Source organism: Orcinus orca, chromosome 17 (genome assembly GCF_937001465.1).
Source record: "Orcinus orca chromosome 17, mOrcOrc1.1, whole genome shotgun sequence".
In the NCBI taxonomy this organism is placed as follows: Eukaryota; Metazoa; Chordata; class Mammalia; order Artiodactyla; family Delphinidae; genus Orcinus; species Orcinus orca.
In genome coordinates this window covers 78,842,669-78,869,765 of record NC_064575.1, presented here as the reverse complement: position 1 = coordinate 78,869,765, position 27,097 = coordinate 78,842,669, and the positions used below count along the sequence as shown (strand labels likewise).

The window sequence follows — 27,097 nt, the reverse complement described above, 5'->3', positions numbered from 1 at the left end:
TGAGTAATCAGTTACGTATTTTTACTCTGAGGTAATAAGACAGCAAATACAATTTGTTGTCAAGCAATAAAACAACAAACACAACGGGAAGAATCGCATTGTCCTTGTTGACTACAACAAATTAAGGAAATGCTTCTATGCCAGTTAGAATATCCTATAGGGAAATCTAAGCGATAACTCAATTACCTCAGTGTTTCGACAGAGACATTTGAATGACACTGCGATCAGCATTCTCCTTTCTTTTTTTATTGAAATTTCCATTCTAACTGAAAAGCCAAAGATTAAATGGTAACTGCTATGTTCCTAAAAGGAAATCAAGACGTATGATTTGCGTACCTTTTACAGGGTGCCAGGCAGTTGATCAGAAGACCTCTGCTATCTCTGCTTATGAATCTTTTAAATGAATACAACATTCTATTTCCGTTATCCTTTTTGTCTTTATATCTGTTTAAATCTTCATGTTAAATATACATAAAAAGTATAAAAAATGGCTTATTAAAGAAAAGGCATTTTAGAAGTGTTTGGTTGAAGATGAGATAATTTACATAGAAAGAATCAGAATGGTTCTTTTTTTTTCTTAATAAGAAACTATGTATAACATTTTTTCCTTTGAGGTATATACTTTTTTAAGATTTTAGACTACTGTCTAAAAGTAACATGGATGTGAAGCTATCTCTATCATTATTCCTTTTAATTATTAAATTATTAATTATTAATTTATTTACTTTTATCATTTCTTTTATATACCTCTGTCATTATTCCTCCTAAAAGGTAGCTATTTCTTGCCCTGAATTAGTTGTTTTTGACTCATGAGTTAGGTATTTGTAAGGACTGTAAATCTCAAAGAACAAAAGCTTTTTCTTAAAAATTAAATTTAAAAAGTCATCAAAAGTTAAAAAATAAAATTCTAACTTCACTTATGCTTACTATTAAAAATATGTGTTACTAAAAGTTAACATCTTCATAATTCCTATTGATTGAAACAATTGAAGTACCGAAGTTTCATCCACTGAGTCGTTTTGTGTGTCTAGGCTTCTACCTTACTGTGGCATTGTCCGTGTCTGACTTGCGTTATAACGACTGAGGCATCTTCTTGGAATTTTAAAGCATTTTGTAAAGATCAGGTAGACACTTAGGTATACTTTTGTTTCTTTCACAGAACAGTGTGGTCAATATGTTAAGTGATAACTTAGTACTTCAGGAAATATCCAATATAGTCCTTAGTAGTTTATAATACTTGGATACTCTAAATTAATGAAAAGAAGATCAAATTTGCTGTTTAGTTTTTCCTTCTTTGTGATAGCATTTGTAAAGAATACTTGTGAAAAGCTAATCTATTTGATGTCTGTGCTGTGATGATTATATTGTGTTTATCTGTGGAAATTCAGTGATTAACTTTGTATACATTTTTTCAAGGACACAATTTGTAATGGAATCCACAAAGTGCTCAAATATTTCTTATTCTACATTTCATTCAGTATTTTGTCATGGATGTCAAATGGATCCTTTTCCCTTCCCTACCCCTAAATGAAGCCGGATCTATACAGACTGGCTGCCGATAAATAGGCAAGTTTCGTTAAGTCTGTTCCCTGTCACGGGTCATGGCTAGATGTTCTGTTGCTGAGCTGCTGGTGGGTTCTCCCAGCTCAGCTCCACATCCCAGGGACTTTCATCTCATGCTAGCTCTACAATACCAGATGCTTTCCAACATCTGCCACCAAGTCTGTAATCTGTGGGTTGATAGAATACACAGATATCACAATCCTTGCCATTCCCTGCAGAATTCCTGTCTCCATCTGCCATCTTTGTAACGTAACTCGCGAGTACCACATCTCCCAGGCCATCTCCTCCACCGTGATTTCAAGGGTTGATGTCTTGGCTAGAAGTGGCAGGTGGGGTAGTGGTTGCAAAGGTACTCTGGCTTTCTCAGAAAGTGGCATTAGGGAATAGAAGTTCCCTAATTGGTAAGTCAGACAGAGAAAGACAATACTATAAGATATCACTTATATGTAGAATCTAAAAAATAATGCAGGAAAGTAGGAAACATTCTGTGTTTCATGAGGCTTTTCTCAATCCTGCTCCACTTGTCAGTGGCATTTCTCTCTAGCTTCCGGCACTGTTGTATTCATTAGTCTTAGCTTTTGGGATTGATGTAAAGTCTCAGTCTCCAGTGCCTTTTATTACATTAGATGTATCCAGTCAAGAAACATGGACCTATGGGTGTCACCTGTCTACCAGAAATTCACTATTCTTCTTTGTTCAGCACAGCAGCCAAATGATCATTTTATAGTATATGTAAATCAGACCAAGTCTTGTTTTCTAGTCATTCAGAGTTAAAAGCAAAATCCCCTGATAACCTCCACCTGCCATTATCTCTCTGACGTTATCTTCTACGACTTTACCCTCTGATCATTCCAGCCACCTTGGCCTCCTTACTATTTCACAAATGTGACAAGCATCCTCCTACCCCAGGGCCTTTGCACGTACTGTTCACTCTGCTGGAATGCCCTTCTCCCAGATATCCTCATGATTTGTTCTCTCCCTTCTTTCAGTTTTTTTTTTTTTCTTAAGTGTTATTTTACCATGGGGTCTTTCCTGATCCCGATATTTTAAAAGTTTCCCCTTCCCCATCCCAGTACTCTTTATCCCCTGTTCCTGCTGTATTTTTCTTCATAGAATGTATCACCACTGGACAGTCCATGTATTTAATTGTTTATTTCTTTGTCTATCTCCCTCCCTCAACAAAAATTTAAGCTTCATGAAAGTAGGGACTTTTGTCTGTTCTTGTTACTACTGTGTCACTGGCACCTAGAACAGAAACTGGCAAAGAGTAGGTATTCAATAAATTTTTGTTGAACAAGTGAATGCATTAAATGCATCTTTAAAATACATTTTAATATTTAGAACACGAATCTCCCCTAATTCTCTCCTCCCTCCTCAACCATTTACTCATTGTTTTTCCATGTGTATTATTCCAGGTTAACTTTCAAATAATTTTATCAAATTCTGCCTCCAGAAATGCCATTTGAATTTTTATTGCTATTACCATTTAGAGAGAGTGAAAAGAGATGATTAAAGTAATGGGCTCTGGAGCCAGAGAACCTGGGTTAAATCCTGATACTTCTGCTCAGCAGCTGTGTGACCTTGAGCAAATTATTAATCCCTCTGTGCTGTGCCTCAGACTCCTTGTCCATAAAGTGATGTTAATGATCATTCATACCTCAAAAGGTTGTTTTGAGGACTATATAAATTAATGTGTAAAGCACCTAGATGAGCACTTGGGACACAATACACACTGCATTCATGTTACTATTAATTAATATTATCCATTACTAGTAATCAGTATTGTCAAGTTAATCAATATTAATTCCTATTAGTAAATATTTTTATTACTGAGTTGCATTGAATTTATAGATTGTTGTGGGAATGAATTGATATATCTACATAATCGAATCTGCACTACAATAATGTATTGTAGTGTCCAATGATGTAGTGTCCTAATGATGAAAAATCTGAAAGAGAAATAGAGGATACACTCCCATTTACCATTGCAACAAAAAGAATAAAATACCTAGGAATAAACCTACCTAAGGAGACAAAAGACCTGTATGCAGAAAACTATAAGACAGTGTTGAAAGAAATTAAAGATGATACAAACAGATGAAGAGATATACCATGTTCTTGGATTGGAAGAATCAACATTGTGAAAATGACTGTACTACCCAAAGCAATCTACAGATTCAATGCAATCCCTATCAAACTGCCAATGGCATTTTTCAGAGAGCTAGAACCAAAAATTTCACAATTTGTATGGAAACACAAAAAACCCTGAACAGCCAAAGCAATCTTGAGAAAGAAAAACGGAGCTGGAGGAATCAGGCTCCCAGACTTCAGACTATACTACAAAGATGCAGTAATCAAGATAGTATGGTACTGGCACAAAAACAGAAATATAGATCAATGGAACAAGCTAGAAAGCCCAGAGATAAACCCATGCACAGATGGTCACCTTACCTTTGATAAAGGAGGCGAGAATATACAATGGAAAAAAGACAGCCTCTTCGATAAGTGGTGCTGGGAAAACTGGACAGCTATATGTAAAAGAATGAAATGAGTACACTCCCTAACACCATACACAAAAATAAACTCAAAACGGATTAAAAACCTAAAGGTAAGGCCAAACACTATCAAACTCTTAGAGGAAAACATAGGCAGAACACTCTATGACATAAATCACAGCAAGATCCCTTTGACCCATCTCCTAGAGAAAGGGAAATAAAACCAAAAATAAACAAATGTGTCCTAATGAAACTTAAAAGCTTTTGCACAGCAAAGGAAACCATAAACAAGAAGAAAAGACAACTCTTAGAATGGGAGAAAATATTTGCAAACGAAGCAACTGACAAAGGATTGATCTCCAAAATATACCAGCAGCTCATGCAGCTCAATAACAAAAAACCAAACAACCGAATCCAAAAATGGGCAGAAGACCTAAATAGACATTTCTCCAAAGAAGATATACAGATTGCCAACAAACACATGAAAGGATGCTCAATATCACTACTCATCATAGAAATGCAAATCAAAACTACAATGAGGTATCACCTCACACCAGTCAGAATGGCCATCATCAAAAAATCTACAAACAATAAATGCTGGAGAGGGTGTGGAGGAAAGGGAACCCTCTAGCACTGTTGGTGGGAATGTACGTTGATACAGCCACTATGGAGAACAGTATGGAGGTTCCTTAAAAAACTAAAAATAGAACTACCATGTGACCCAACAATCCCACTACTGGGCATATACCCTGAGAAAACCATAACTCAAAAAGAGTCATGTACCACAATGTTCATTGCAGCACTGTTTACAATAGCCAGGACATGGAAGCAACCTAAGTGTCCATTGACAGATGAATGGATAAAGAAGATGTGGTACATATATACAATGGAATCTTACTCAGCCATAAAAAGAAACAAAATTGAGTTATTTGTAGTGAGGTGGATGGACATAGAGTCTGTCATACAGAGTGAAGTAAGTCAGAACAAGAAAAACAAATACCGTATGCTAACACGTATGTATGGAATCTAAAAAAAAAAAAAAGGTTCTGAAGAACCTAGGGGCAGGACAGGAATAAAGACACAGATGTAGGGAATGGACTTGAGGACATGGCAAGGGGGAACGGTAAGCCAGGATGAAGTGAGAGAGTAGCATGGACATATATACACTACCAAATGTAAAATAGATAGCTAGTGGGAAGCAGATGCATAGCACAGGGAAATCAACTTGGTGTTTTGTGACCACCTAGAGGGGTAGTATAGGGAGAGTGGGAGGGAGATGCAAGAGGGAGGAGATATGGGGATGTATGTATATGTATAGCTGTTTCACTTTGTGATACAGCAGAAACTAACACAACATTGTAAAGAATAATACTCCAATAAAGATGTTAATAAAAAAAATAAAGAAAAAGGAAAAAGAAAATGATATTTGGCAGGAATCAAAGGGAAATTTTAGAAAACTTGGCAATTCTAAATAGGGTCCAAGAGGACATAGCAAGTGTAAAAATAGAGAATGGAGACAAGTAAGAATGCAACAAGATGGGGGCAAAGGCAATAGTTAGAGATAAACAGGTGCTGAATGAGATAAGGAAGAACAAAATGGAAACTAGCACTGAAGTAGCAGAATTAAAGTCTGCAATGGCGATTAAATAGAAGGAATGACATGGGAAACAAAGCAAATGTGGAAAATAGCTTGAAGAGCCTTCCTAAAATGTAGCTAAAGGACAAGAGCTAAAAACTATGCAAGATATTATAAATATAGAGCACTTAGATGAAAGTGTAATCGAAGAATTAGTTATGGTCACACCAACAAAATGAGAACAATTTTAGAAGTCATAACTTTTTTGAGCTTAAAAACATAAGAATTAGAATATTCAGATCAAAAGCAATTAACGAGTTCTAAGTAAAATTACCGAAAACAGACCAATGTCAGAATTCCTTCATTACAAGGATAAATATCCTATAACTTTTCAGAAGGTGCAAAGAGGTGTTACCCACAAAGGAAATATTTAAAATTAAAAATCACCACCACCACCACCAGCAACAAAAAACATCCTCCTGGCCTCAAAATTCTCTTCAATAAAAAATGTCAAAAGAAAATAGAAAAAAAAAATAAAAGCATGAAAAAATCATCTCCACATACTGTCACCATCACATCTTTCCTTGCTCAGCCTCTGTGGCCGTCCTGATTCTATGATGAACTGTCTGTGATCTAACCAAACTCTCCAGATGTGTGTTGCCTCCTGTTTCCCCTTGCCTTTGAAGGACCATTTTTCCCCCTCTGACAATTCTCTCTTCTCTCTACTTCTTCACTGAATTTTCTGCTATACATCTTACATTTGAAAACATGCTGTAACATCTCCCTTCTTCAAAATAAAAACATTCCCCTCTACTTACTGCTCTGACCTGCTTCACAGCGAAACTCTTAAAGCAGACATCTATATCTTCTGTTCCAATTCTTTTCTCATAATCTCTAAAAGCAACTCCAATTAGGTGTTCACCTCTTTTCCAGGCTCCCCATCATGGAAGCATCTCTTTTTTTAAAAAAATTTTTTTATTTTTGCGGTACGCAGGCCTCTCGCTGCTGTGGCCTCTCCCGTTGCAGAGCACAGGCTTGTAGGTAGATAGGTAGGTAGGTAGAGAGAGAGAGAGAGAGAGGGAGATAGAGAATCTTTTTTCAAATAAGTACCCAGCCCACCGTGAAAATTAAACGAGGTGCTCAGAGAGACTTGAGTGGGATTCCAGTAGAAACCTAGTCGGTATTTTGGAATCTGGTTATACCATGTTCCTACTCTTCCGCCTCAAGGGAAACTTGAGAGTCCCACGGTTGTTGCAGAGACTAAATTGTGAGATGCAGACTCACATTTGAACTGTAAAACACTTCCTAAATTTGCAGCCTCCCAGAAGAAGAAGCCTCCATAGGGAGATGAGTACAGTGGTTTATTTGGGGAGTATGGGGGTGCTGGTCATGGAGTAGGGAAGGAAAGGCAGTCAAGACAAAGTGTCAGCAGCCCCAGCGGGAAAGCTCTAGGAGACAGTGCAAAACACGTGCTTCAGAATAACTCAGCGGTGATGGAACTGGGATAGTAGTAACCAACCGCTGAGAATATTTGCTCGATGGCTGTTCCCTGCTGCAGGGTGTGGGGAATGGGGTAATGTGAACTCGCCAGCACTTCTGAACTGTCGCTGGCCTAGAACAAACAAGAATGATCGTGAACATTTTCATGTACATGGAGGATATTTCCCACTCAGACTATCTCTAGTAAGATTCTAAAAGGATATTTTCTTTTCTTTTAAAACATCATCATCATTCTTGATGTTTGTCCTAACCTAATAAAATATCATTTGCAATCTTAGGCTGTGTGTGTGTATGATCCTCCATGGGGAACTGTCAAATAAGATTGCACTTTACAAGTATAAAAGAATTTTGAAGGAACCGTTTGATAGGTAGATTTTTTTCTCCTTTTATTTCAAAGCCATGAAACTGTCTTGTGCAACTGTCAATATTGATTTTACATATGAATGTCAGTAATTGCACCTTTAAAATTTTTCCTCAGACAGCTTGGGTATCTTTGGAATCAAAGCCAGTATTCTTATCCTTCTTATTTTTCTGATCAATTTTTCAAAAATTTAAATTTTCTTTGCTACCAATTATGTCTTTATTTGACATAGAATATACTTCAAAAATGTTTGACTTATCCAGGTATTTTTATCTGTTCAAAGATTTTTAAATAATTTATATATTTTCTAATTGTGGATTAATGACCTTTTTTAAAGAGAAAAAAAGAGCTTGTTTTCTTTAAAGGAATATTTTTGTTTAACAGGCTCAGTGAATTATGTGCCTTTCTTAGTGAAGTCAGTCAGAACAGTTAACAAATCATGAAGTTGTTAAAATGTCAGCAGTAAATTTGGGTATAAATACTAACTTCCTCTAATGCCAGAGGAAAATAAAGATGTCTTATTGATTCCAAAGTTTTATATTAATAGTATTCCTTTGCAGGAATCTGAGCTTTGCATGTTTAACTGTTCAACACCAGTATTATGGATAATTAACTAATAAATATGAACACCAGAAATATGTAAGAAGGTGGATAATTTTCAAGTGCCCCAGTTCTTCTAAAGGTGACTTAAGTATTGCTAGGCAGTCGTCTATGTCATTTGTGGGGCAGGGCCTCACTGAAGGGCACTGTTCAGCCAGTAACTGACACACCTCCCCTCCCCTCCAGATCACACAACGGGCTTATGTCAAGACAGGTTGCTATCTAATGGGCTTAGAGAGTTTGGAAGTTTTATGAAGGAAAAAAAAGTGGAGACGTTTTTAGAAATTACTGATGAAGCATGAGTGAAGACATTAAATGTGTATACTTAAGCAAAATGATGGTGGAGGAAAAACATGCTGCATCCATAAATAAACTATGTGGAAGTTATTAACCAGATGAGGGAATGATTTAGCATGCTTGGCTTGCCACACCATGGAAATAAGGTGGTAGAACTCAGAAATGGAAAACTTCCTGCAAAATTCTGAAAAACTTTAGACAATTAATGAATTATTAATCAATTAAAATATTCAATTTATGAAAGATTTATTAAGTACCTAGTATGAATAAAGCACTGTGAAAATTACTGTGGAAACGAAAAATAAATGATAGGTCCTGTCTCCTTGTTGAAGCCACTGTCACCGCCGCAAACCCAGACCTGCCCATGCCCCAGTTTCTAAGTCCCAGTTTCAAACAGACTCAGACACTTGTTGAGTAGTTTCTCATTCTTCTGCTTAAACTTGAAATTATGTTACTAACTCAGAGACTACTGTCACAGTCATAGCTGCTTGGATTTTCTATGGTTCCCTAAATCTCTCCTCCACTAGTTGGACCCAGCACCAACAGAGCCCAGCATGCATGAAGCTGCAGCCCACAGAACTCCTGTCTCTTCCCCATTTGTAGACAGAATAGGCAGGAATAAGCATCTCCAGGGGTCTTTGCTCTTAGTTCTAATCTGTTGCCATTCATTCATTCATTCACTCATTCAAATATTCCATGTATTTTAATGAGTACCTACTATGTGCTAGGCACCTATGGTAGGGTCTTGGAAATGCAAAAAAAAAGGAAGATGTGTACTGAATGTGGAAGGAAGATGTGACACCTAAAGATATCCTTTTGCAGGTTAGGACTGAGGCTGTGATATCTTCCTGCTATGTCACCTTGAACTGAAGACCTAATGAGGGCTTCTCATTCCCCAGTCCCCGTTACATCCCTCACCCATGAGTCCTTGGCTACTGAGACACTGTCATCTTCCTAAAGTATTAGTCTAAAAGTCTATAACCTTATAGAAATAGCTTTAATTATTTTGAATAAGATTTCGAAAAGATTCCAAAAGTTATTATTTTCCTTGGAAGAAGTAGTGAAGGTGGTACAAGAAGAAAACAATGTGATTTATACAACTTAGATTAAAACGTGAAAATTGGAAAAGTGTGAGTGGGGAGAACAAACGTATAAATATTTTCTATTTCACAACCCCCAAATATATATATTACGCTTTATTCATGTTAACATTTAATATAAATGTTTTTAGGGAAACTGAGTAGAATTAAATAAAAATAGGTAAATTACAAAGTATTACAGAAAATAAATGCAAACAAAAGTCAGTACAGTTACATGGAATTGGAAAGCATGAGGAAGAAAAAAGAAAATCTGTAGGAAGGTAACTGATGTAAAATCAGTTACACTATACAGTTTACAAGAATCTAAAAGACACAGGAAATGTATAAAGAAAAGAATGCATAAAGCCCTATTAGCTGAATGCAAGCAAAATTAAAGTAGTTATGACAAAATTAATATCAGAGATGACAAAATTTAAAGCGCAAAAGCATTTAATGGAACAGGCTTATTCTATAGTAACAAAAAATAATATAAAATAAAGATCCACTGCCTTATATTTATTAGATGTACATTATTTAAGTGTTTAAAATATAAGTTCTTGTAAACATAGGGAAAATCAACAGAATCAGCTCTACTGGAAGATTTATGACCAGTTTCTGTCTTTGATATGATCAACAAAATGTAGGACCATTTATTATTTGAATAATATAATTAAGATCATTTAAAAACTTCATAATTAACAAAACCCTATGAAAAGTTTACTTTAATTTCCAAATGAAAAATTATAGAAATTACATTTAATTACAAGTCAATAGAAATAAAATTGTGTATGAAATAGGGTAAACCAACAAATAAAATTGGAAAATTCAAAATACTGTCCTAAAATGCGATTAAACCACAAAAGGAATAAAAAATATATATTACTTGGAAAGTTAAAAATGTAAACATTAGCAAACTATACAGGCTTTAGAATCAAAGACCCTTTACATGCAGCTGCCAACTGACAAACCAATTTGTAATTGGCGTGACTAATTTAAAGTGGTTAAGTGAACCCATGATTTCCTTCTGCAGATCTTTTTGCCTCAGTCTTTCCTGTCTCAGAAAATGGCACCATCATCTCCCCAGCTGGCCAAGTCAAAGACTAGGAGGCATCCCTGACATATCTCTGACCCTCACAACCTACATCTTGTTGGCACTACTGCCCAAATGTACCCTGAATCCAGTCACTTGTCACCATCTCCCTCTTCACTCCTGTCCAAGCCAGTGTCATCGCCCAACCAGACCACCTCTGATGCCCTCTCCCTGTTTTCCCTGATTCTGTTCTTTCCACCCTTTCTTTCTCCATGCAGAAGCCAAAGTGATATTTTAAACACATAAATCAGTTCATTTTATTCTGCTTAAAGCCCACCAATGGCTTCCCGTTGCACTTGGAGCAATATTCACATTTCCTTGTCGTGGCCCTGAAGGCTCCGTACGAGCTGGCATCTGCCTGCATTTCTAGCATCTTCTTCTTCCACTTTCCTCTTCTCATTATGGCCCAGACTTGGCTTTTTTTTCTTTCCTGGAGCACAATAGCCTCACTTCCCACCACAGGACTTTTGTACTTGTTGGTTTTTTTCTTGCTAAGTGCACTCTGCCCACTTTTTCTTTTCACGCCTGTCTCCTTTGTATCACACAGGTGGTACAAAGTGCCTCCTTTAAACAGGCACTTTTCCTGATCATCAGTGCTAACGTGGCCAGCTACATTCCGTCAGTCATCTTTCTCGGTTATATTACCTGGCTTATTGTTATGACAGTATTTATCACTGTAAGAAACGATCTGATTTGTTCAGTTTTGTATGGTTTGTCTTCGCCATCTAAGTGTAAGGTTCATGATCATAGAGACCTTGATTCATCCAGTGTCTGGAATAGTACCTGTCTTCTAGGTACCAAATAAATATTAGTTGAAGAATGAAACCCCAAAACTACTTATCACGGCTTGTGTTTTTTGGACATTTTTCCCAGCCAATCACTTGCTTATTATTTTTAATTCAGTAAGAAAATGAAGTTTTTAGATTTATTGCTAATATGAATTATTTTATTTCTATTTGGATTCTTGCTTCCTATCTCATGTCCATGAAATCTTTAGATTCATAGATATTCTCTTTTGTTTTATTCTAGGGGCTTTATCATTTTAGCTTTTTTACCTTTAGGTCTATGATCCATTTCAAATTAATTTTTATATAAGATTGGGAGATATTGGTTAATTAGGAAAATATCAGGTTGTCATCTTATTTCACATCTTATACCAAAATAAATTTCATATGGATTAAAGAATTAAATATTATTTTAAAATATTTTTAGAAAGAAATAAAAGTATGCTGTATACCTGAAACTAATATGATATTATAAATCAACTATACTTCAATAAAAATAAATATATAAGTGGAGATAAGGTAAATATTTACTTTTATTCTCTGCAGAGATTGGCTAACAATGGCAGAAATCACGAAGGAAAAGCAATAGTTTTGGTTACTTTAACCAAAGCTGTATGTCAAAAACCACCATTCATAAACATTTATTGTTCATTTATATTTCATCCATTTATTCATTCATTGAACAAATAATTTTTGAGGGCCTGTCATGTACCCAGCACAGAAATTCTTCCTGGGATTTACATTTTAGTGGCAGGAAAACAGACAGTAAACTAATAAACAAGACAATATACAGTTTTTCAAATGCTGACATGTCCCATTGCCGAGGAAAAACACCACAAAAGACCAAAGAAGATATAATATCAGTATTACATATAAATTCATGAAAGTGTTTCAGAAAAATACCAAACCCCAATAGAAAAGAGGTAAATCACAGTTACAAAAGAAGCACAAAAACGTCTATGGTATTAGAGTTCCCTCAGTCTCATGGCCTCCTTGTTTAAATAATTTAACAATACGTAGATAATGTGTTTACAGGACAAAATTCCAAAGTATTAAGTTTACAAGTAAAGCAAACATCCTTTCCATCCCTCTTCCCCAGCTATTTGGTTCCCCTTTCCAGAACCGCTACCAGTTTTCTAGCAAAACAATCAATAAAATTCCATGCCTGTGAAGGTTCAACAGTACTCTAATAAAGTGCTAGAGGAAATAGAGGATGATGTAATCTTTTCGAAAATAAAATTGTCAACATATATCAAGCTTAAAAAGTACTTTATGACTTAATAATTCTAATTTTTTACTCTCCTAATAAAATGGATATATGATAGCAATTAATGTATACAGGTAGACACCTTAGTATAATTATGAGACATTGTAAACCATCTAAATATCTAAAATCAGTCCATTAAATGACTGTGTGTAATTATACAATTATTATCTCTCATCTATAGATCAAAGTATATCATTTTAGTGATGATGAGGGATGTTTCATCAGTGCAGTGACCATGCTTTTCTGGTTCACCGTAGCATCATAGCTCCTGGTCCTGTTCCTGGGATGTTATAGGCATCCCATAAATGTGGGTTGTATACATGAATTGCATCCAGAACGGCTAGAAGCCGTGGGATCAGCTAAAACTGTTTTCAAAACTTGCCTGGAGCTCCCCTGGTGGCGCAGTGGTTGAGAGTCCGCCTGCCGATGCACGACATGGGTTCATGCCCCGGTCCGAGAAGATCCCACATGCTGCGGAGCGGCTGGGCCCGTGAGCCATGGCCGCTGAGCCTGCGGGTCCGGAGCCTGTGCTCCGCAACGGGAGAGGCCACAACAGTGAGAGGCACGCGTACGGCAAAAAAACAAAAAAAAAAACTTGCCTGATCCTAAGAATCACCTGGAGAGAGTTTGTTCAAAACACTAGATTCCCAGGCCACTATCTGCATAGTCTAATTAGGTGATGTGGAAACGTGTATTTTAACAAGCACCCCGCAGTTTGAGAGCATGGAGTAAATCAATAAGTATCTAATGGAAAATCAGGAAACACCTAAGTATTGAAAATTATGTATACAGGAAATTTACGCAGGAATTTATATGAGGAATTCAGGAAATGTACTGCATAGGTAGCAGAAGATCTGAGATGCCAAAGAAGGGAGAGTAAGACCACCTTGAAATTTGTAACATTACAGGCCACCACCACTCCCAGGACAGAGGGAGGAGGTGATGTTGGCAGAAACCACGCCCTAGGGTCCCCTGGAAGAAGCCAGACCTGCAGCAGGTGCCTTGGGCAGCCACAGGGTAGACTCTGCCACTGCTGGAGAAGTTGCTCACGTGAATAGAGATCATGGGAGAAGCACCCGCAGTCTCTCTTTCTTGGTCCCCCTGCCTCCCGCCAATGCTTCCCATTGGCCAAGCCCAGCTGGAAGCCAGATGACATGGGAAGCTTGATAATGAACGAAGCCTGCAGGGTTCCATCTCCCTGTAACAAACAGAACAGGGCCAGAAATGGATAGGACGACAAACAGGCTCAAAACCTGTATTGTGAGTTTGGCACCGTGGCACACCCTCATTAAACTACTGGACTGAAGAGGGTAAAAGCCAATTCATAAATCTTGAATCTATTTAAGCAGAATCTCCCTTTAATCTTCATGTTAACATTTATGTTCCTCCATGCTGGGGCAGCTGTGGATAATGGATTTTACTTCATGCAAATGTCCCCTTTGACAAGGATGTATAGGTACTCGGTGATCTTGAATGCAGAGTTCAAAACCTACCTCATGAGAGTCAGCGGGCAGCTAGAGAAATATGCATATATCTGGAGTCTGTAGGTGAATGAAAGCCCCAAAGAACAGCTAAATTAGCCAACAGTTTACGAGTGTTCTTACGATCAGTTTGCTGGCCATTACACAGATTTAGACAGTTTCCTAACAGGATTGTATGTCATTAGTATTTTCAGAGTAGAGTTGGGGTGGGGGAGAACTTGACTATAATAGTTGAAAAAGAAATAAAATTACATTTTTATCTAGTGAGGAAAGAGACATTTTCAAAAGCCGTCACTCCACTGGACTTAGTATTTTTGTTAACATCACGCACTTCGGCTAATGAAAATAGGAAGTGCATTTAGAATGTTGCTCTTTCAGCTAAGATGAATACCTATGTCACTGAAAAAAAATACTGCAAAAGTCTCCATCACCTCTTGTGCAAAGTCCAGACACCTTAAAGTCTCCCAAGATCTGACCTCTGCCTAGTTCTTCAGCCTTATTTCTAGCTATTATCCGCCTAATATTCGGTGCTCGTTTATGTGGTCATTTACCTTCCAGTCTTTGTTTATGCTTTTTTCTCTCTCTGGAATGTTCTTAATTCCTTATATAATCTTCATCTCATAATCTCCATCTTCTGGCAAATTCCCACTTATTCTTTAAAATTCACATCAAATATCACATCCTTAGTAAGTCTTCTTTGTTCACTGCTCCCCACGCTGCCCAGTCTGACTCCCTCCCTTGGGCTTCTGTCGAGTCTGTGCATATTTCTATCAATTGCACTTTCTTAGTGTTTTGTTTTTTTTGTTGTTTTTTTTTTTGCGGTACGCAGGCCTCTCACTGCTGTGGCCTCTCCCGTTGCGGAGCACAGGCTCCGGACGCGCAGGCTCAGCGGCCATGGCTCACGGGCCCAGCCGCTCCATGGCATGTGGGATCTTCCCGGACCAAGGCACAAACTCGTGTCCCCTGCATCAGCAGGCGGACTCTCAACCACTGCGCCACGAGGGAAGCCCTCTTAGTGTATTTTAATTGCTTTTGTGTCTTTATTCCTCATGAGATGATCAGGGATAATTTTTAAATCTATCATTCCATATCTATTGCTCAGTCCTATGCTTGGTGCATAATAGATACTCAGCAAATATTTCTTTGAGAAGATTTAATGAAGGTAATTGCTGAAACTGTGATACAAAATGAAAATCCAAGAGAAAGAGAAATTTACCTCATATTGTCCTGAATACTATTATTTAAGAAGCAAGGGGAAATTCACAAGAAAAAGTTAAAAGGTCAGTTGTTTACATTTTCTTTTGTAACAAATATCTTCCATTGTATTCCATTTTCTTTGTCCATTCACTCTTTTAACTTCCCACTAGCAAGTCTTCATCTGAAATGGAGGGATTGTTTACATATTCTTATTTAACTTCATGTAAATAACTATTAAGCTAAAATCACGGTTTTCTAGGTCAGAAATAGTCAGGGGGCTTCCCTGCTGGTCCAGTGGTTAAGAAGTCTCCTGCCAATGCAGGGGACACAGGTTCGAGCCCTGGTCTGGGAAGATCCCACATGCCGCCGAGCAGCTAAGCCTGTGCGCCACAGCTACTGAGCCTGTGCTCTAGAGCCCGCGAGCCACAGCTACTGAGCCCGTGTGCCACAACTACTGAGCCCGTGCACCTAGAGCCCGTGCTCCGAAACAATAGAAGCCACCACAATGAGAAGCCCACGCACCGCGATGAAGAGTAGCCCCTGCTTGCCACAACTAGAGAAAGCCCGCACACAGCAACAAAGACCCAACGCAGCCAAAAATAAAAAATAATAAAAATAAATTAATTATAAAATAAAAATCAGGGCTTCCCTGGTGGCGCAGTGGTTGAGAGTCCACCTGCCGATGCAGGGGACATGGATTCATGCCCCGGTCCGAGAAGATCCCACATGCTGCGGAGCGGCTGGGCCCGTGAGCCATGGCCACTGAGCCTGCGGGTCCGGAGCCTGTGTTCCGCAACGGGAGAGGCCACAGCAGTGAGAGGCCTGCGTACCTCAAAAAAAAAAAAAAAAAATTTTAAACCTATAAAAAATAGATGTTGGTAATTTCTATGGTTCAACCTAAAAATAAGGATTAGGAGGTAGGTCTCTCTCCCTCACGTCTGTTTACTGTATTCTCACACAGCTCACGTAGGTAGTCTGGATTTCTTGGCATTAGTAACTTTTATGGTTGGTAAAGCAGCCACGTACACGTTAAGGTAAATGTAGATGGTCTCAGTGTAGGCTGCTACCCCAGGGAGGTAAAGGGACTCCATCCCACGGTGCTATTTAAACCAAGGCTGGAAAACCAGCTCTCACGAAAGCCTTTTGAAGGGTCATTTGCCTTCTGAACTAAAGGGGACTCAATTCCTACCTCCACGTTCACTCCCAACTTTCAATTGCATGAATCTATGCGTTAAAATAACCTAATATTATTAAAATGTTAATTTGTACCTTTGTGCCTATCCCACAATTGAATTTCCAAGCAGTTGCTTACATTTCCCTCTATGGATTCAGGAAACCATTTGCTCCACTTTGTCTAATTTATTAAACATACTTTGGCCCTTACACCTTTCCCATTAGTCACCCCTAAACACACTTTGTACAAGTGAATAGGAAGTTTGATGTTAATGAGCATCGTTTTCTAGAGGAAGAGTAGCACTAGGCTGCAGGTATAGAGGGAAACCACATGTTACTATTTCAGTACCTTGGAATTCTGAACTTTGGTCCCTACTTGGGAAAATTAGATCTCTTATCAGAAGAGTTTTTCCTGCTATTCATATAAATATTGTTGTTAAGATGAATTTTGGTGTCAATATGAATGCTGGTGTTAATACTTTTCTTACTGCTGATTTCTTAATTCCCCCTAACTTTTAAACTTAAAAGAACATTTGAAACTAAATGAGCTGAAAATATCTTTTAAAAATAAGCAACACATTGAGATTCTGGTACATAGCAAATTCCTGGTGAAGAAAAGTTCCAAATTTGTGATTCTGTTTGCATTTCCATAAACACAGAGAATCTTTGTCTGAGCTTATTATGGGACAAATAGCAGTGTTAGAGATGGGGTGTTGTAAGACTCTAATTATGCGTGTGCTCCCATTCTGATTAGCGCATTTATAGCACGAAGCAATACAAAACTTGTGCTTTCGGCTCAAAAGCCTTTTTTCTTGAAGTTGATATTTTCATGAATTTTAAGTAACATTGGTCTCATTTAATGTAATTAAAATATTAAAAAATAAAAAAGCTCTCAGATGCCACTGCTCCCCAAGAAGCAGACCCTGAGATGGAGGTGCGCTTGCAGAACATTTGCTGGGGAGCAGCCTGGGGATCCACACCTGTGGGAGGGGAGGAAGCAGGACTGGGAAAGGGGAGAAGCTGAGCTGCGTTGCTGGCCTGACAGAGGCCCCAGCCACTGCCTGCCCAAGCTCTGTGGCTCACGTGGTCCTTTAGATAAGTCGTCCCGAGTTGGGCTAAGGGAGCAGCCTACACCCCACATTGATCAGAGAGATTGAAACACAGGCTCCGGATTCTCACGCTCAGTTCCAGGTCCCAGGCATGTCAAGGAAGGAGCAGAGAGTTCCAGAACTGAAAAGGCCATGTGGTCAAGGACCTCGGATAAATTAGGGGTAACTGGTATGGATGGATGACCTTCACTCCCAAAGAAGAGTTGGGCAGCCCACGCATAGGTTTGGGGCTCACTCTGGTCATGTTCCCATCTCTCTGGCTTGGTCAGTAGAAATTAAAATTACTTAAAAATGAAATAAAATGAAAACTTAGTGTCTCGGTTACACTAACAGCATTGCGAGTGCTCTGGGGCCCCGTGTTGGACAGCCCGAAACGTTTCCATCATTGCAGAAAATTCTCCTGGACAGCACTGCTCCCCGACAGCCTGCCGCCATGCCTCTCGGAGGGAGGTCCTGCTGACCCCACTCACCCCCGAGACACCCCAGGAGGAAGGTGCCAGCTTTCATTACCCCAACGCCTACTACCGCCCTCTGCTCCCTCAACTGCAAGGCATCTCTGTTTAGTCTCCTCAACTCTGTCTTTCCTTGCCCTCATATTTGACATTAATGTGGCTTAATAAACCAGAACTGGCATCGATAGAAACTGAAAAGCATTTCCATTTCTTTATGGATAGGCCAGGAACATGGGGGAAATAGTTGTACCCATCACACTAGTTCAATCAGAGAAAAGAAAAAAAAAACAACGTTTAAGTTTTCACTTTAAAATAGCATAAACCTTCCTACCCTGGCACATGAACATCCAAAAATGTAACATCATGGGCCAGCAAGAAATGAATGGAAAGCAGTAAAATTGGCATGAAATAGACTTTAAAACATAGCAAATACATCATTTCGGAATTAGCTGCCTCCAAAGCAAACCTCGTTTGATGATAAAAACATGCTTCACTGAGCGATCCTTTCCATGAGTCACCTCCTCTAATTATCCAGTGAACACTGCATTGGTGGCTTCCATTGCTCGCTCTTCCATGGTTTCCTTCTACATGTTTTTGTTATGCAGAATATACCTTTTAAAAGATGTTTCTGAACAAACTCTTCCAGCCTTGAAACTTCCTGTGTTTGGTACATGAGGCATTTGTTGTTGTTTTTTTCTCTTCTGGAGTCTCAGCAAAAGTCTGGCCATCACACAAACCATTGGTCATGCTTAAAGGTATTTTCCCTAGTCGGGTGTTCAATACATGATTGAAAGGGTGGTGTTTAAGCAGACCTTTCCTTGCTGCATTGCACGTAGGCCCTCCCATGAGGTCTGTGGGAAGGGACTGAACTAAATCACACATACACACACAGATTGAATTTTTATAAAATATGATGGAAAAATATACAACCGCAGTATCTAAAACAACGGTTGCTTGTACCACCGCATAGGAGACGGATTGCCATCAAGGGCAATAAGAACACTCACCTCCCCAGATTTGATGCTATAGTCCCCCCAGACAAGGATGCCTTGCTTCATTTGCTCAGTCACCGTCCATGTATTGAAGCATACGTGTGATAAACAATGGGCTAGGCTTTCTGGGGTTCTGACCAATGGCATCACTACTCTTGCGCTTTGAGGCCATTATGTAAACTAAGGGTTACCTGAACCCGAGCACAGTTGATCTGATAACCAAGGCAGCTACTAAGTGACTAAGGAACTGGTGGGATACACTGGACAAAGGGATGATTCACATCACATTCTGGGCAGGGCGGAGCAGGATGGTGCAAGATTTCATCATGCTGCTCAGAACGGCCCACAGTTCTAAACATATGAATTGTTTATTTCTGGAATTTCCATTTAATATTTTCAGACTGTTGACCATGGGTAACTGAAACCGAGGAAAGAGAAGCCTTAAAGTGCTTCCTTTAATTGAAAAGGTGAAAGTTCCTGACTTAATAAGGAAAGAAAGAAAAGCATATGCTGAGGTTATTAAGATCTGCAGTATGAACGAATCTTCTACCCGTGAAATTGTGAGGAAGGAAAAAGAAATTCATGCTGGTTTTGCCGCCGTACCTCAAATTGCAAAACTTATGGCCACAGTGAGTGATAGGTGCTTAGTTAAGATGGAAAAGGTATTAAATCTGAACAATTTTGTAACATGTATTACAGTATATTGCAATAATTGTTCTGCTTTATCACTAGTTATTGTTTTTAGTATTTTACTGTGCCTAATTTATAAATTAAACTTCATCACAGGTATGTGTGTGTGAAGGAAAAAACATACTATATACAGGGTTTGGTACTATCTGTGGTTTCAGGCATGCACTGGGGGTCTTAGCACGCATCCCCATGGATACAGGGCGACTATTGAAGCTTTCTCATGCCCCATGTAGGGGCTTAAAGTCAGACTCTTTCATGGAATATGTAGTGGAAATTAAAATGTTTTAGCATTTAAAAAATATATAGTGTATATTTTTGAAGATGTATCAGAGAGAATGTATCACTAACTATGTCCTGTGTTTTTGTTTTAGGTGGGCGAGATAATCACAGGTTGTCAAGGAACATCAAAGCCAGTGAAAAGCACGCCGGACAGCAGCAGGGAGAAGACGAACAAAAGGTGCCCTCCCCTCAGCCCGTCTTAACTTCGCTTAGAGTTCTCTTCATTGTCATTTGGTGCCTAGAATGCACCTTCCACATAGGTACAGTGACTGAAAGTTCAAAAAGGATTCATACCATGAACATTAATGTTTATTCCCCAAACTTAGACTCTTGATTTGCAGGGCTCAGAAACAGATCTGTGTATATTTAGGTTCCAGCTTCCGGTGACAATAATAAAAGTGGCAATAGCCACACCGACAGCTACATTGACCGGGCACTTGCTTTGTATCGGGCACCATTCCGTGTGCTTTACTCATAGTAACGCATTTAATCCTCACAATTTTTACCCTCAGTTTACAGACGAGGAAAATGAGGGAGGGAGGAGTTTGGAATGTCAGGAGGTCATGTAGCTGTGACCTGTTGGGACAACTCTGCTGAGCCCTACTCCTAACGCTGCTCACCGCCTCCCTTTTATGACCTGTGTCACGTCATAGATTCCAAAACCCTCAGGGCTGCAAGGACCGAGACGCCCCGTGTGTGCCCTCTTGTCAGTCATAGGTCACCTTCCAGCCTTGGCTTAAGCTTCCTTCTCAACAGGATCCTCACCCTCTCAAGAGAATATTCGTGGCATTCTCAATATTCCCCCAGTGTCTGAAAGCTTCTCTTTGATTCCTAACTGAAGGTTCTAGCTCTGCCCCCAGAGACACCCCAGAACAAAGCCCACTTCCCACAAGCAGTGACAATCCTTAGAGTAGTTCAGACAAAGCTCTCATTATTTCTCAGTTCTTCCTTAGAATGAGCATCCCAGCTCTTTCAACCCTCCTTCTCCTTGCCGTGATTTCCAGACTCGTACCGTCCAGACGGCAGACTCTATTTTGGACCAAGGCAAACTATCTTTGAGATACAAATGTATATGCTAGAATTGCCACTATAAAAATACCTGAACAGGAACTATATTTATATCTTGCATAATACAAGCAGTCAGGCATTCGTATATATTCAAAGACAACTGTCAAATTTTGTAGAGATTTTCAAACACGGGGTTTGTTTAAACAACAGGTATGGAGTTGAATTCCTTCTGAAAAGCGGGTTGCTGTTTTTAACCTTGGAAAGCCACTCTCATGTTTCCCAGCTCAGTGATTTCCATTTCAGATACATGTGTAATTTACAGAGAATCAAGGGTGTTAGGACTACTATGAATCTTCACGGTCATAATTAACCCCCAGCGGCATCAAACACATGTAAAGAGTTCGAATCTAATTTATGAGGAATCACAGGGATTGGAAACCAAGTCATTGCCAAAGTTTGGAGCTGGTTTTCAAGACTCCAGGAAAACCGTCATTACTGTGATTACACTTGATGATTAGAGATATCCTAGCACAATTCGTCATAAGAGGACCTCCTGCAGTATTTTCACAAAGCCTTTCTTTTTCTTTTTCGTTACTGAGAAAGGATCACCTGACGACCGTTCATAATCTATCGATGGGAAGGTTGTTTGTGGTGCTCCTTAATCACTGACAAACTTCCTTACACACATTATCTCAGCTTCTGGCTGGGCAACCCATTAGCCTAACAGCCACCTGTAAATGCTGCACATGGGCACGAGGTCAGGCAGGTTGTTGGCTTGGGGGAAAGGACTACAGAGGCAGCGGTAACTGGGGGCAGGGAGGTCGGAATAGGCCCCTCAACCCTCTCATAGCCTGAGTGGTCCTTTCCTCATGCTGTGGAGACAGAGTGAATAGAGGGAGAAGATGAAGGGAAGGAGAGTTATGTTCACTGGGACCAGATGGGGTCATGTTTGGGGGGAAGGTCACTGACCCAGTGAACTCTTGTGGTCCTGTGACACTGTACGATGACGGAAAACACACAACTTCCTCAAAAGTGGACTTACTGAGTACTGAGTGCCTACCCTGTGCTATATGATGCTATACGCTATCTTTACTCTTCAAAATAACTGCAGTATAAATCCTCGTATCCTAATGTACTGAGGTTCAAAGAGATAGAGCAATTTGTCCAAGATCGCAAAGTTGTTAAGTGAGTGGTGGAAGCAGGACCATAAAACGTAGCCCATTCCTGGGCTTGCCTTCTTACTCTCCTCATGGTGTCGTTTTGAAAAATTAGACTTTCTTCTTTAGAGCAGTCTTATTAGGTTCACAGCAAAATCAAGTGGAAGGCACAGAGATTTCCTATATACTCCCTGCCCCAGCTCAGGCGCAGCCTCCCTCATTATCCACATCCCCCATCAGAGTGCAACATTTGTTACAGCTGGTGAGCCTGCATCCATGCGTCGTTAGCACCCAGATCCGTAATCTGCGTTAGGGCTCAGTCTTGGTGTTGTGCGTTCTATGGGTTTGGACGAATGTATAATGACATGTATCCACTCCTATAGTGTCATACAGAGTAGTTTCACTGCCCTGCAAATCCTCTGTGCTCCACCTATGCATCCCGCTCTCCCCACTCACAGCCCCTGGCAACTATTAGTCTTTTTACTGTCACCATAATCTTGTCTTTTCCAAAGTGTTATGTAATTGGAATTATACAGTACGTAGCCTTTTCAGATTGGCTTCTCGTCCTTAGTAATTTGCATTTAAGGTTCCTCCATGTCTTTTCATGGCTTGCTAGCTCATTTCTTTTTAATGCTGAGTAATATGCCATTGTCTGGATGGACCACAGTTTAATTTATCCATTCACCCACTGAAGGGCATCTTAGCTGCTCCAGTCGTTTGGCAATTATGAATAATGCTGCTATACACATCCTGCGCAGGTTTTTATGTGGCCATAAAGTTTCAGCTCCTTTGGGTAAATGCCGAGAAGCACAACTGCTGGGTCGTGTGGTAAGAATATGTTTAGTTATGTGAGAAGCTGCCGAGCTGTCCTCTGAAGGGGCTGCACCGTTCTGCTTCCCCACCAGTCATGTGTGAGCGTTCCTGTTGCTCCACATCCGGGCCAGCGTTTGGTGCTGTCGGTGTTCGGATCTGGACCATTCTAAATAGGTGTGTGGTGGTATGTCATTGTTGTTTTAACTCCCGTTTCCCTGATGATATATGGCAAAGAATGATGGCTTTCTTTCTTCCCAAACCTGTATCTTTTCTTTTTCGCGCATGACTGCATAGGGAAAAAATCCAGTACGATGTTGAAAAGAGGGTGATAGCAGGCATCTTTGTCTTATTGCCAATTCCAGACCGAAAGTTTTCAGCATTTTACTCTCAAGTCTGGAATATTTTTTTTAAACGTAAGTGTAGTGCTTTTATAACTCATGCTTTCCTAGTCACTATCTGAAGTGTTGCGTCTCTATTTCTGTTCTTGTTGCTTCTGCTGATTCTTATGCAGAGTGCCCGTTTACTTGAGTGCTTGTTTACTCTTTCCTGTGATCTGCTGCCTTGCTGGGGGCTTCTCAGAGGTCCAGGAGGTGCGCTGCCAGGGAGCATTGATGTGTGCTTTGGGGCAGATCCTAAAGACACTGCTAGTTTAGAACCACTTCAGTCTAAGTTCAAGATTGAGGGTTGGTTTGTTTGTTTTTTAGCTGCTATAAACCCATGGAACTGCCAGCCTGTGGTGACAACTCATCCCTCTTCTGTCCCACTGGGGCATCTCCCCTCACAGCCCCCTGGGGAGGTGGGCAGAGCGGGTTTACCTCTCATTCACTCGCATGGGAGGCGAAAGCCCCTTGGGACTGCACCCTTACTGGGGAGAGGGCATCCTGTTAGACTGCCCACCTGGTACGCTCAGGGCCTGGCCCTCTGTCCCCAGACTCTGTACATCCAGCAAGACCAAAGCCTGACTTTAGGGGCTCACCGAATGCCCTCAGGGCAAAGGTGGTCTCAGGACTCCATTCCCCTTTCTGGGTTCCTCCTTTCACTGAATTCTGACCTTGTGGATCCTAATTATCTCACCACATCTTTCACGATCTCAGTAAAGTTTTTCGTGGGTAGTGGGAGTCTTCGGTCCAAATAAGCTAGCCCAATAGATTATCATTTCTTTATGTTCTTTAATAGAAGGAGTCAATCGTTGATGTATTTTACGCCTACTGCCTACTGATTTTAGACATTTTCTTTCTTTCTTCCGTGGTAATAAATTTATTCATTCCATCTTCCAGCTATTCTTAGTAGGTGCCAGAGGTTCTGGTCTGACAGCCAGGTAGTGGGTAAAACCAGCAATGGGCATCTGTCACTTTAGGCCTGTGACATAGGGACAGGAAGCAGCCAGGGAGAAAAGCCCCTCTCCTCTTTATTTTGGGGACCAGTGTGGTCCTCAGGTGCCTCAGGCCCAGAGATTCATGAGTCATTAAAGCCCTGCATGCAAACTATTCCTCACAACATCTGAAGCAGGGGCTCTGCAGATAACTATATACATACTAGCTAAGCTCATAGTTTATTACTGAGATCCAGAAATTATGGCCCAAGAGATATGCCTACAATTGAGATGGGCTGCTTTCCTCAAAGTCAAGGACAACATAATTATAATAGATGAATTTAGATATTTACTTAATTAAGCCATAGATATCATAGTCTTTTAATAAGAACAGATGAATTAAAAAGTACGCTATAGTTAATAGTGACTGTAATGCAAGTCTTTGAAAACTGTAACTTCTTAACACTGTTTATAGTGTACAATCTGGGACTTCAGAAAATGCCCTTTTATAGTCTTTGTATACTTTGTATTTTTCTTCAGCAGGTCCAGAAGTATTAGTCAAGATACTAAGGAATCAAAAAGTCAGATCTTTCAAGGGCTGTGCAGGTTACAGGAATGAGCGGGAGGGCTGTAAGAACAGCAGAGTTTACACTTTCCAAAGAAAATCGGACCTCCTTCCCCCACCACATTGTGTCTGCTGCACGAGTTTGGTCTGAGGACATGGGTTTGGAGCTCCTGGATTAGACTGACTGTGCTATTCCTTAGGGCAGAGATAATTTCTCATTTAATTTCGTTAATCCACAATAATAACTTTTTTTTTCATTTATTCAACAACTATTTATTCGGTAAAGCTATACGCCAAAGATACAAGATGAAAAAGACAATACCTTTGCTTCAAAGATGTCAGTCTTATAGGGAGAACAGGTCGGTAATGAGACAATTACATGACGATATGATAACTTTTCTATTGAGCACAACACTGCACTCCTAGATGTTAGCAGGAAGCTTGTCTGTTTGCACAGACCATGCTATTTCTGGTGTCTAGCACAGCAACTAGAATACAGTCGGCGTTTAAGGTATATCTGTTGAATAACTGAATGAATTAATGGTGCGGTGATTCCAAAATAATTTCTAAATCATCGATATCCCTGGGGGAACTTTATATAAATACAGATTACTGGGTCCAACTCCAGGCCTATGGAATGGAAATTGCCAGAAAAGCAGCCCTGTGACTGTATCATCTAGAGTTTTCTCTATGACGGTGATAAGGGGACTCAGTGGCCAGCAGAGCTGCTTCCTGGGTCTGTTTCACTCCAGCTATCACTGGAAGGACGGAGTGCCGGCGGAGGAGTGGTTCCTTGTGGGAGGGGAAACTGTGGGCTAAGCTTGGTGTGCACCTGAACTTGTAGTGCAGGCTGAGTGGTCTGAAGCAGCAGGGTCCAGGAGCTTGATTAGCTCCATTCAGGAGTGAGAACTGCCTGGTGTGATTCTATTATTGATCTTGGCTCTGGGGCATGGCCTGCTGTATCATTTCAATTATCAAAAAAATCTTAGGTAAGCAGAGTCTCCCCGCTGCCCTCTCCTCCACCTGCCTGCACGTCAGCACGGCCCTGCGGCGCTCTTTAGCACTTTATTTCTCCAAGGGTCGACTCTTGCTTCTACTAGGCTCTAAGCTACTTGAAACCAGGGATGGGGTCCTATCTTTGCCTCCATGCTCCAGGGATAGTACTTGCCGATATTTGCTGAACAAATGAATGAATGAGTTGAATCTACTTGAAATTTACTTAAAACTGATATCTCAATTTCCTTTGCCCTTTTTGTTGTAGAAGCCAGCAAATGGAGAGACTAGAAGTAGATCCCAGCAAGCATGCCTTCCCTGATGTGGCTAACATAGTTCAAGCGAAAAAACACACGCCCAGAAGAGTTCAAGCTGAGCCCAAAATCATACCAAGCGAGGGAGATCCAGACTCTGAAGATAATCCCGAAGTGCCTCCGTTGATTTGAAAACTTCAGGCTGCACCGACTGTGCACTCAGTGCAGAGAGTGCGTGTATGTTATTTCTGGGGTAAACACAGTTATTGTCAACATTACTCCTCCGATGTTTTAGGTCCTACTTTGTACATTAATATTCTCAAACCAGTTTACAATTAAAATGTGTACCTTCAAAATGCTATAACATCATTTGTCTATAGTAAAGTGTTGGCTAGGGAAAATGTTCAGTAAATCACAGAACTATTATAGAAACACGCTGATTATAAATCCCAGAATTGCCTGCTTGTGCAGATAGATGAAGTCGTGGATTAAAGCACAGATTATTAAACCTGTGCTTCGGCAGACGGGTCAAGCTCAGAAGTTAAAATTGTAATTTCAGATCAAATTGGAATGCTTTCAGGTGATTTTAAGCAGTGTTTCTGTTTTCTTCTCATGACATGTCTGCTTTCTCTGATGGCGAGGTATAATGGCAAGAAGATGAGGTTGGAAATGAGACACCTTGAAGTCAGATTCCCTTTCAGTCGCTTTGGATGAAACTTCAGCAAGTGCATGAACTTCCCCGCGCCTTAGTGGCTCCATCTGTGACTGGGGAGGAAGAATACTTGCCGTGTATGTAGGTTTGTCTCCAGATGAACCGTCTGAAGTGCCTGACACTGTACGTTGTGCATTTCCGCTCCCTCCCTCCCCCCGAGCCTCCTTTCCCTGTTTCCTCCGCTACTCCTCTCCCTCCTCCTCTTTCTTCACCTTCCTTCTCATCCTACTCTCCCTCCCCTACTTCCTTCTTCACGTTTTAAATACTTGCACCTCCTCTTTATCTAGAACATTATGA

The 27,097-nt window shown here is 40.1% G+C and overlaps 1 protein-coding gene across 2 annotated transcripts in view; it reads left to right on the top strand.

Moving 5' to 3' along the window:
• The window catches only part of DNAAF11 (dynein axonemal assembly factor 11), a 71,606-nt gene extending 45,154 nt beyond the window's left edge, over positions 1-26,452 (top strand). For both annotated transcript variants that reach the window (XM_004265312.3, XM_033419765.2), the window contains exons 11-12: positions 20,079-20,164; positions 26,103-26,452. In XM_004265312.3, the coding sequence (XP_004265360.1) occupies positions 20,079-20,164; positions 26,103-26,280 (264 nt within the window). In that variant the 3' untranslated portion in view covers positions 26,281-26,452. The remainder of the gene's footprint in view (positions 1-20,078; positions 20,165-26,102) is intronic.
• Positions 26,453-27,097: the final 645 nt, after the last annotated feature.